The 10,796-nt window shown below is 42.3% G+C and overlaps 1 protein-coding gene across 2 annotated transcripts in view; it reads right to left on the reverse strand.

Annotated features, from left to right (window-relative positions):
- Nucleotides 1-3,055: 3,055 nt before the first annotated feature.
- ESD (esterase D) overlaps nucleotides 3,056-10,796 on the reverse strand; it is a 13,677-nt gene continuing 5,936 nt past the window's right edge. For both annotated transcript variants that reach the window (XM_009869124.1, XM_009869125.1), the window contains 5 exons: nucleotides 9,867-9,991; nucleotides 8,735-8,854; nucleotides 6,892-6,990; nucleotides 5,330-5,497; nucleotides 3,056-3,266 (listed from right to left, as the gene is read on the reverse strand). In XM_009869124.1, the coding sequence (XP_009867426.1) occupies nucleotides 3,186-3,266; nucleotides 5,330-5,497; nucleotides 6,892-6,990; nucleotides 8,735-8,854; nucleotides 9,867-9,991 (593 nt within the window). In that variant the 3' untranslated portion in view covers nucleotides 3,056-3,185. The remainder of the gene's footprint in view (nucleotides 3,267-5,329; nucleotides 5,498-6,891; nucleotides 6,991-8,734; nucleotides 8,855-9,866; nucleotides 9,992-10,796) is intronic.

The following is a 10,796-nucleotide window of genomic DNA, read 5'->3' on the forward strand; positions in this document are numbered from 1 at the left end:
TTTTCTTTTTCTCCCTGCTTTTTGGTTTTTTTTTCTATCCCTGCCCTCCTTCTGAAATGCAGAGATTATTCTGCAAGCTTTTGCTTCAGTGAATGAAAATCTTATGATTTCTTTTACCCTAGTGCATCCAAGCATGCATCATAGAATAATTAAGGCTGGAAAAGACCTCCTAAGATCATCAAGTCCAACTGTCAACCCAACACCATCATGGCCACTAAACCATGTCTCCAAGTGTCATATGTACATGGTTTTTGGAACACCTCCACGGAGGTGTAACACTTCCAGGGTGCAGTAATATTTTCTGACCGGAGGAACACCCTGCGTGCCAGGGCTGTGCCAAGCTGCCTGGCCCTTCTTCTGTCTCTGCAGAACAGGTAGTAGTAGGGACTACTGCTTGTAGGTCATAGTGTACAGCCTTTTCCTTCCCATGTGGGTTTCTGAAGTTATCTAAGCACAGATTCCGAAGTGTTTTCACCTTAACCAAGTGATTTTATTGCTGTATTTGTTCACTTCTGATAGAGGATTCTGGAAGGAGAGGATCTTTCTGCAATAGTCTCCTGCAGAGACTCTGCTTTTGATTAGCAAGGGAGCTTTGATGCCCTTGTGACTGCTGCGATATAAAGCCGAAACAGATCAATTTCTTCGTTATAATCGGCGTAATTGAGGCCTGACGAGTCCTGCAGCAGTCCTGGTGCTGCTCCTCATCAAGAGCAGAGCCTGTTTGAACGCAGGCAGCTGCTCCAGCAGAGGTTTGAGCGTTGCCAACCGAGATGCAACAGCCTCACACAATTCCTGTGAAGATGACGCAGAGACAACTCAGCATCTGTAGCCATCTGCGCAACTGATCCAAAGCACACCAAGTCTTCTCATGGACAGTCGTGGACTTTGCAGCCTGTGGAGAAGGGTATTTCACCATGCTTTGTCAAACCCGCTAGCACTTACGTAAGCATTCAAGGGCAGTTTCTACAAAGCCTTCAGGTTACTAACTTCCGAAGCAAGTTCTTGTGGACTCACAAGAGCCTATCGGACGCTTACTGGAATCTGTTCGTGCTCACAAGCAAGGAGACCGGGAAGTCCCTCTCAAGCATGTAAATGCCAAGTTTTATCAAAAAAGCAAATAGCATGGGACAGCAGTCAATTATTAGGAGCGCCAAGTGGGAAAATATGACAAGGAGTTTCAGCTCCGAACTTATAGCTGGGCCAGTGCTTGGGGGAAGCTGATACGGTAACTGATCTCCTGCTGGACTGAAAATTTAAAGGTTACAGGAAATAAGGCTTCCACACAGCCATCCACATTATAATGGGAAAATTAGAATTGTGCCATGTAAATTTACCAAGTACAAAAGAACAGCTTTTTCCCTTGCATGCAGGGCAAGCTGTTGCCTACCATTAACCCAGCAGCTTTTAAAATGGTGGTTTAAAAGCACTTAACAGTAAATTACAGGGTTAAACCTGTTTTCTGATCTCCGCTAATACAACACGCAGGTGTGTGCATCCCTGCTGGGGAATAAAAAGAAAATAAATAAATGCCATGCTCCTTTCCCTTATATACAATTATCAGAATGCATCAGGCAAAAAACACCCAAAAACCTAGCTTTGACAGGTAACAAATGCAACTGTTTATCCTTAGAAGTACCTGCACCAAACTGAACACCCTGACTCCACTGCTGCTCTGCGCATAGTCCTGGGCATGAGGCTGCAGGATGAGCACAGCGCACCAGTTCCAGCTCTGTACTGGTGTAACTAATTTGCTGGCTACAGAAAAGCAGTCGCCTGGTTGCTTATGGGGAGGAACAACTGGAAGAAGCCACCACACATTAAACGAGCCTTCAAGATTTTGCTGTTGTGGGAGTGGAAAGATCTAAATGTTTAGCACTTGTGGCTTAAAATTTATGTGTCGGTGCCCTGCTTTATAAGAAAGGAGGAGTTAGTGGCTGTTGTAAATCCAGCGTGGAAAACTTGCATTCAGCCGTTCAGAAGAACTCTCACAATGCACCTGGTTATATCTTTATAAGCTTCTAAGCTTACTTCAGAAATATGTAGATGCAAGATTGATAAAAAAAGTCAGTATGTAACTTAAGCCTGCCACCATCAACAGAAACGTAAGGCCCCACCATCAGAGAGCATTCGGCATCACTTGAAAAGGCAAACTGATCCTACATCTACCTTAATATTGCCTCTGGCAACAGTGAGTCAAGGTTTGAGCAACCATGGGAAAGCAGAGTTTACAAGTGACTGCTTAAAAGTAAGATGAGCAGCTCCCTGGAACTGTCTGTGATCCTGCCCCACACAAGGTAGCTGGCAGAATTTTAGCACCGGGAAGAACTACTTTAGGCCATCAGGCCTAAATTCTGCTGTCTTTCATAAAATAAGCACATTCATGTTCAACAATGAGATATCAATCGTAGATATAGATGACACAGAGATGGGGATTTTTCAGATCTATTTATCGATTTCCTCTCCGTCCTGTTAAGTCCAAGAAACCAAGAAACACAACGTAAGCCTTTCACAATCAGCAAAAGAATCAAAAGCAGGTAGAGAAAAGAAAACCTTTACTACAGAGTGCTTCCTTCACATGGTTTTAAAGAGGTTGTTTAGTTATCCACAAAATACTCTTTGATCATTTGATGTTAATAACTTTCAGGACAATATACTACTCTGCAGAGCAAACTGTTGTCTGTATTCTCCAACAGACTTTGTCCTTGGAATCTATTTAGACAGGCAAAGGAAAGATGCACCAACCACCTCAGATTAATTAAGTAGCTTGATTGCTTGAGCCACTAACTACTTCCTTCAGCACTGAGTGATCAAGTGAACCCTGGTATTTAATTAGCTGAAGAGGCACGCTGTTTTTATTCACAGTCTGTACAGTTGCACTAGAAACCATCATGCGGTCCCAGGCTCACACCCACATTCATAGTCTGAAATGAGCTCATTGCTAAATTTAATTTTTGACCTCAAACACAGCATGCACCTTCAAGGTCTTGAGTGAGTTTTCAAAGCATGCAAGAACATTCAAAAATACTTACTCTAAAGCACACACATAAATTAATCAGGACTTTTTATTTTTCTGAGCAGTACAATCAGAAGAGCTCTGATAGACACTATTTCAGCAAAAGTTTTTTGTTCAGTTCACCTCTATCCCTTAATTCATCCTGGACAGATGGCGCTCACATCCAAATGCTTCAAGCATTGAGGTATTTTGCATGATGTTTGATGTGGTCATTAATAAATGTAGCAATGAAAAAATAGCTGTGATCATAACCCTAGAAAAGAAGAGTAACAAAGTAATCAGCAAACACATACAGTTCATGATAAAGCAGTCATGCTAAGCTCGCTTCTAAGAAAGTTAATGACTCTTCTTAGCTTCATCAGGTTTTAAGAAATCAGAAATACCTGTATTGTATAGGAAACCTGTAAAGGACATCTAAGTAACAGGTCAAGTATATATGAACACTAGGAAGCTAAAGTAACAGAATCACAGAATGTCAGGGGTTGGAAGGGACCTCTGCAGATCATCTAGTCCAACCCCCCTCTGCCAAAGCAGGATCCCCTAGGGCAGCCACACAGGAACACATCCATGTGGGTTTTCAAAGTCTCCAGAGAAGGAGACTCCACAACCTCTCTGGGCAGCCTGTCCCAGTGCTCTGTCACCCTCACAGTAAAGAAGTATTTCCTTATGTTTAGGTTGAACCTCCTGTTTTTCAGTTTGTAACCAGTGACCCTTGTCCTGTGACTGGACACTGCTGAGAAGAGTCTGGCCCCCTCCTCCTCACACCTGCCCTTTAGAGGTTTTTATAAGCATTGATGAGAAACCCCCTCAGTCTCCTCCAAGCTAAAGAGACCCAGCTCTTTCAGCCTTTCCTCACATGGTAGGTGCCCTAGTCCCCCAGTCATCTTAGTGGCTCTGTGCTGGACTCTCTCCAGCAGCTCCCTGTCCTCCTTGAACTGGGGAGCCCAGAACTGGACACGATACTCCAAATGCAGCCTCATCAGCACAGAGTAGAGGGGGAAGATGACCTCCCTCAACCTGGTGGCCACACAAAGTACCTTAACCTGCCCTAATCTGGGCATATAAATTAGAGATGGATAACAGCAAGCATCAGCTGCAGGGCGAGGTGCACTCCAAGAGAAAAATTCCCGTCACCGGCACTGCACTACTGGTAAAACACAGTGCATAAGGAGAACACAGCCCAGGTCCAAATTCTGCTCCAGCACTAAGCCAAAACAGCAAGGAAACGTCTGAAAAGCTCCATTCTGTCAGTACTAACTTATCTTTTGGTGCAAGACTGTGTAAAAGCCCTGACAATAAATCAAGAGAGGACAATCCTTCTCACTGTCTGGGCTCGTCATTGGGTCTGGCTTGAAGTTGTCAGTCACTTACAAAGACCCCAGTGCTTTCAAGACAGGGCTGTTCTGAGTCACTGCACTAGAAGAAAGAGCAATCTTCCCACCTGGGCCTTTAAATGAATTGTAAGATTTCAAGCAGTTTTCCTGATTCACACAGACACATGCAAACTAAATCAGGAAGTTTTATGTTAAACACAATACCCCACAGATAAGGAATGCAGCAAAACTACGTCTGTCATTTTGCTTGTACAGTGACTGCAATGCTTATTAAAAGCCCCAGTTTTTACTCCAGCCTCTCCCTCCCCTGACAGGCTGAGAGTTGGGGTTCTTCAGCCTAGAGAAGAGAAGGCTCCTGAAGGAGAGACCTTATAGCAACCTTCCAGTAAAGAGGGCTACACGAATGATGAGGATGATCTTTTTAGCAGGGCCTGCTGCAACAGGACAAGGGGTAATAGCTTTAAACTAAAAGGTGGTAACTTCGAACTGGATATGAGAAAGAATTTTCTATGCTGAGGGCAATGAAACCCCGGCACAGGTTGCCCATAAAAGTGGGAGAAGCCTCATCCCTGGAAACATTCAAGGTCTGGTTGGATAAGGCTCTGAGCTACCTGATCCAGTTACAGATGTCCCTGCTCACTGCTAGGGAGTTGGACTAGATAACCTTTAAAGGTCCCTTCCAAACCAAAATATTTCATGACTAATGTTGCTTCTTCAGTTTGCTGAATCACGACCCCACCTAGTGGTGAAATGCAGCTCAATCCGATGGGTAGAGCACTCTGACAGCTGGTATCAAGGAAAACGTCACTTCTCACCCTCTGCCTCACTTGACCAGGGACAGACTCATGGGTTAAGTGACAGCATGGCGCATGAAGAGGCACCCTCTTCACTACCTACCACACAGGACCACCCCCCCCAAAAAAAAAATAAAAAAAATCACAAAGCAACAACCCAACAATCAAGGACTGCAGGAGCAACTCACCTGCTGCAGTCTAAAGACAACTGGGATTTTCCGTTCTGTGCAGGCAGCGATGAAGTTATCGGGCAGTAACTGGCCCGCTGACAGAAACTGGTCATCTTTGCCTTGATCAATCAAGATGTCCAGGTTGGAGTCCGGATAGGACTTCACAAGTTGTGTAGCATCGTACGCCTGCAGGAATAAAAAGAGAAACAACATTTAGTTACAAACGTTGGAGCGGGTCAAATTTGCTGACTGCAAGATAAGAACAGCATACATGGAGTACTGGGATACCTACAAGAACATCAAATTGCACTTTGGAAAAGCAAAAAAAAATGGAGAAATTCCAAGAGACTGAAAAGTAACACTCGTGGTTTTAAAAAGAGTAAATGGTGTGATCTAAGTCATTACCAAGTTGGCAGTTTGACATCATTCATTACTGGACCAAACACAGGGTCCAGCCCAGAGCTAAATTCACACAGAAGAACAGCAACATAATCTAGTACCAACTCTATGCGCTTCTACAGAAGCTAGGTCCTGCCAAAACAACTTAGTATCTTGATGCAACTATTTTGGCAGCTAAAGGTCAAAACACTCGTGTAACACAGCAATTTTAAGTAGCGATATGGAAATCAGAGGTTGTACATCAGCACAAAGGCAGGCCTAAGTCTGTTCCTGATGCTTGCTCCTGATTTACCAAACTGGGTTCGCTGATGAGCTCCAAAGGAAGTAAAGGGGTCAGAAAACATCTTTTCTGGGTTTGTTTTTTTTGCAAAATATATTCATTATGTTAAGTGTAAGCACGTTTAACTGGTAATTTATAAATACACAATCCATTAATAACTGAAAGCAGCTAGTGCTCTCTATTCCTATAATGTTTTAATCAGACCTAGATGTCTTCCTAAGAGATAATTTAATCTAATTTATAAGGGATTTAACACCAGCTTGTTTATTTACAAAGAAATTAGAGTACCTGGTCACAATGATCCCTTCTAACTTAATTCCAGCGATACAGGGTAACGTTTACGCTGAGATCAAAAGTACTGAAGGGCTGTCTAAATAATGTAGCAACATGCAAATAAGCATTTTTTTTATATCTTAGCCATTCATATCTGACTAACTGTGTTTCAAAATTAGGCTCAGGAGCAAAAACTTAACTTGGTCTGCTTTAATTCTCTTCTATGGGATACCAATTTCCAAGTATCCAAATGTCTCCTCTGCTAGCTGCCTCCAGCAGGCTGCCCCTGCAGATGCTCATCAGGCTCTGAACAGTTTGGAGCAGTCTCTCTTTTCAGGCTACTATAAAATCCAGCTCTTTCGTGTATTGAGAACTGAGGTTTTGAGAAACAGGCCAATTCCCTTTTAAACTGCTCACTGCTTCCATGCCGTAGAAAAAGTCTCAGACTGCTCATAATTCCTCTTTGCTCAGATTTTAGGATCTTCATAAATAAAACAGGGAGGCATTTAGTCAATTCAATGAGAGCTTTCTATCTCATTACACTTGGTATAAGCACCATCAGGCAACAGCAAATCATCCACGAGGAACATACAGGCCTTATCAAAGGACTGCAAGTGGCAGCACGTACCTCCCATTTGCTTACATCTGATCCCAGATATCCACCAAGGGCTTTCTTCCCCCACTGACACTGAATAGGGTTGCAGATAGGAGCAAATGCTGATACAGACTGTTCGGAGAGAAAGCAAGAATAAAAAACCAAACTCAATACGAGTTAATGAAAGTGACTTCTGCTATCCAACAAGAAAACTAAAAGCCTTTTCAAAAATTGCTCTGAAGTTACTGCCAGGACTCTCTCAGCAACCCTCTGACACGTCCCAACCACTATCCCATTTCCCCTTATTTGTTCTTTCTAGTCCCACAATATCCTTTCCTTTTGGCACCTCAGCTAAGCTTGAAAAGGCAGGGCTGGATGCCCCATTCCTTTCCTTGTTGGGAGATGTTGGCTTGAATTCCCTTAAGCAGCAGAGAAGGATCTCAAGTCTACTGTTGGGTCAGCATGGTCAGAACGCGGGAGCATTTCACCTCCAGCTGAATTTTGGCAGCCCAGAACAAAAGCCTGAGGCGTGGTGTTGCTCAGCCAACCTAAGCATGCAACAGTGTCTCCTGAATTTTGGTTCCTCTGGGATTAAGGGTCAAGAAAAGTACATTTCAGGTCACCGCTCCACGTATAGGTGTCAGAAGTCTAAACCCAATTCTTACATTCTTCTTTAGGATTTGGCCCTGCGACATCAATATTTCCACTCTTCTGTCTTGCAAGAAAGAGCAACAAGTCATCTGAGCCACTGCCAGTTCTCCCAGTATTTGGTATTTTCAATTTAATGTTTAATTCTTTTAGATGATACAATTCAGATTTAAGTGCCACCAGTGAAAATGGAAATTTTCTACTGGCTCCAAAAGATAAAAAGGAGATAAAAATAAAGCATTCAACTCTCTTGTAACACCAATCTAATGACACTGAACAGATGCTATGCTATTTTCAAAAAGCATGTGCATTTTTGCAAGACCACAAAGTACAGAGCCAGGGCAGCCCATGAAAGGATTGATCAGCAAAGGCAGAGCCCCTCAACTCTCAAACATCAATCATGGAATCGTTAAGGTTGGAAAATACCTCTAAGATCCTCAAGTCCAACCATCAACCCCATACTGCCATGACTACTAAACTATATCCTGAAGTGCCACATCTATGCGTGGTCCGATTCTCCCTCAGCAATGCATTTTACACCAGTGTATCCCAAAGAGAACAATGAAATTTGTCTCAACCCTCCCTGATACAAAGAAAAAGCAAATCAGTTCCAATACGTTTCACGTAGGTTCACGTAGGAGAGAAATCAACACTTCAGATACCTCAAATACTCCAAAAAGCAATCTTTCGGAAAGCTGACATGAAAATTTCAGGATGGGGAGTGTCCTCCAGATATTATTCTGTGTGTAGTTTAGGTGCTTACAGTTATACTTGCTATCAGTTGGAGTTAATAGACTGTAGTAAATTCTAAGCAAACATACACATAATGGTGGTAAAAAAGGTTTGCTGGTAATAAAAGCCCCAAAATGACTAAAATAAGATTTGAAAAGATATAGCAAATCACACAACCAGATTTCTAGACAATACTGGAAGGATGAAGTAACTCCAGAGCTAAAAGGAGCCCGTTTACATTTAAATATAACAATTGGTTTGGAAGAGCCGTAGCATCATCAAGAGAAACTGAACTCTTCTTAACTTTTAAAATTTGCTCATATTCATATTCCAGAGTGGTGTTTCTGGCAATTTTCCATATTCTAACACTGCTGCAACTAAAACTATTTATCCATTTAACGCTGTAACAGAACTTTGTATTACGTTTTATTTCTTCACTTCTATAGAAATATGCATAAGCCTTAGTATACTTCATGTAAGCTGTTTTATATCTTACTTTGTACTTTCCAGGATTCTTCAGAGCAAGAATAAGAGCTCCATGACCTCCCATGGAATGACCGAAAACTGACATCCGCTCAGGGTCAGTTGGAAAATTGGCATTTATTAGTTTAGGCAGCTGTAAAGGAACATTAGCATTAAAAAAAAATAAAACAAAAAACCACAACAAACATTAAAGCAACTCCAGTATGTTTAGGAAAAAAAAGCAAACAAATCACTAATGCATTTTAATGCCAGGAAGTCACTGAAACCAAAGGCACATCTTTGGTTATAGCTGACATTTGTGATCACATCCTAAAAGCAATTTCAATAGGACTGTAAAATCAAAAGGAAATAATTCAGCTGACAAGTAACTCAGATTTCTATAGATATCTATCATAACCTTGTAACAAAAGATGTGAGAATTTCCTAATAAACATTTTCTTATTTTAATAGACACATAAATTTGTATGTGCCTCCTGTAAGTGACCAGAAGGGCAAACTGAAAGATTATTTGCTCTGCGTATTCCCATCAACTTTAGATTTAACCCAGACCACACAAATCACATGGTGATTAAACTGGACACTCACCTTTCTAAAATATATCTCAAAGATCTACTTTTACACTGAGTTAAAGAAACCAAAACCACCACTCCACCCTCCCAAAAACAGTCCAAAGGAGCAATACAACTGAAGTACCTGTGCAGTGAAATAGGGCAAGTTGTTTCAGAAGCAGCGGAGCAGAGATATTACAAGAGCAGGGATTGCACAACTAACAGATCAAGATTAGAAGTGTGGGCCAACCCTCTGACACCTCAGGCAGGAGAGCAGACTCAAGGAGTCCCTGCTCAAGCCCTGCCAGGTGTTGTCATCTCCATGCTGCAATTCCTTCCCTCCTCAGTTTTACAACCGTCCCTGTTTAGCAAGGAAAGGCCCAACAACTGGATAAATTCAAATCGCTGAAATAATTGAGGATTAAAAAAAAATAAAATTCTTTTTATAAAAAGGGAAAGCAATAAAACAAAAAACCATCCACAGATTATCAAGATCACCTTAAGGAAGCTTTAGTGCTAGGAACAAAGGGCATGACTGAACCACACCCCCTTCTTGATCTTACCAGCAACACCAGGAGAACCCAGCAACAAAGTTACCTCGTCCTTTACATAGGAATACATCCTATAATTTGTTTTCCAAGGATCTTCAGTGGCATCCACATAAAAACCAGCACCAGTGCCAAAATCCCAGCTTTCATCTTCTCCTTCAATATTGCAGCCACCTACCAGGAAAATTATTTCTAGTTACTGTCTTTCCTTTACTAGATGTTTGGAACTGGAGAACTTGTCGTACAAATCAGAGACTCGGGACACGGGTTTCTAAATCAGCATGTCTCTACTCCTCCAACTCTAAGACAATTCAGATTTTTATTCATTAGTATAGTGTTTTCAAGTGTTTTTTTCAACAAAACTTTCAAAATGCCACTCACATATTACCTACAGATGAACCCCAGAACAATAAGGGTTAGAAGGGACCTCTGGAGATCATCTAGCCCAATCCCCTGCCAGCACAGGATCACCTAGAGCAGATGGCACAGGATGGTGTCCAGGTGGGTTTTTAATGTCTCCAGGGACCAAAACTCTACAACCTCTCTGGGCAACCTGTTCCAGTGCTCTGTCACCTCCAGAGTAAAGAAATTCCTCTTCATATTTAGGTGGAACTTCCTATGTTGAAGTTTGTGCCCGTTATGTCTTGTTCTGTCACAGGGCACCACCGAAAAAAACACTGCCCCTATTTTCCTGACACCCACCCTGTAGAGATTTGTAAGCACTGATGAGATCCCCTCCTCAGTTTTCTCTTCTCCACACTAAAAACATCCAAGTCCCTCAGCCTTTCTTCAGAACAGAGATGTTCCAGCCCCCTAATCATTTCATAGCCCTTTGTTGTACCCTCTCCAGTAGTTCCTTGTCCTTCTTTAACTGGGGAGCCCAGAACTGGGCACAGTACTCCAGATGGGGCCTCATCAGGGCAGAGCAGAGGGGGAAGATGACCTCCCTTGACCTGCTGGCCACACTCTTCTTCATGCA

The sequence above is a fragment of the Apaloderma vittatum genome, unplaced genomic scaffold, assembly GCF_000703405.1.
Source record: "Apaloderma vittatum isolate BGI_N311 unplaced genomic scaffold, ASM70340v1 scaffold7455, whole genome shotgun sequence".
In the NCBI taxonomy this organism is placed as follows: domain Eukaryota; kingdom Metazoa; phylum Chordata; class Aves; order Trogoniformes; family Trogonidae; genus Apaloderma; species Apaloderma vittatum.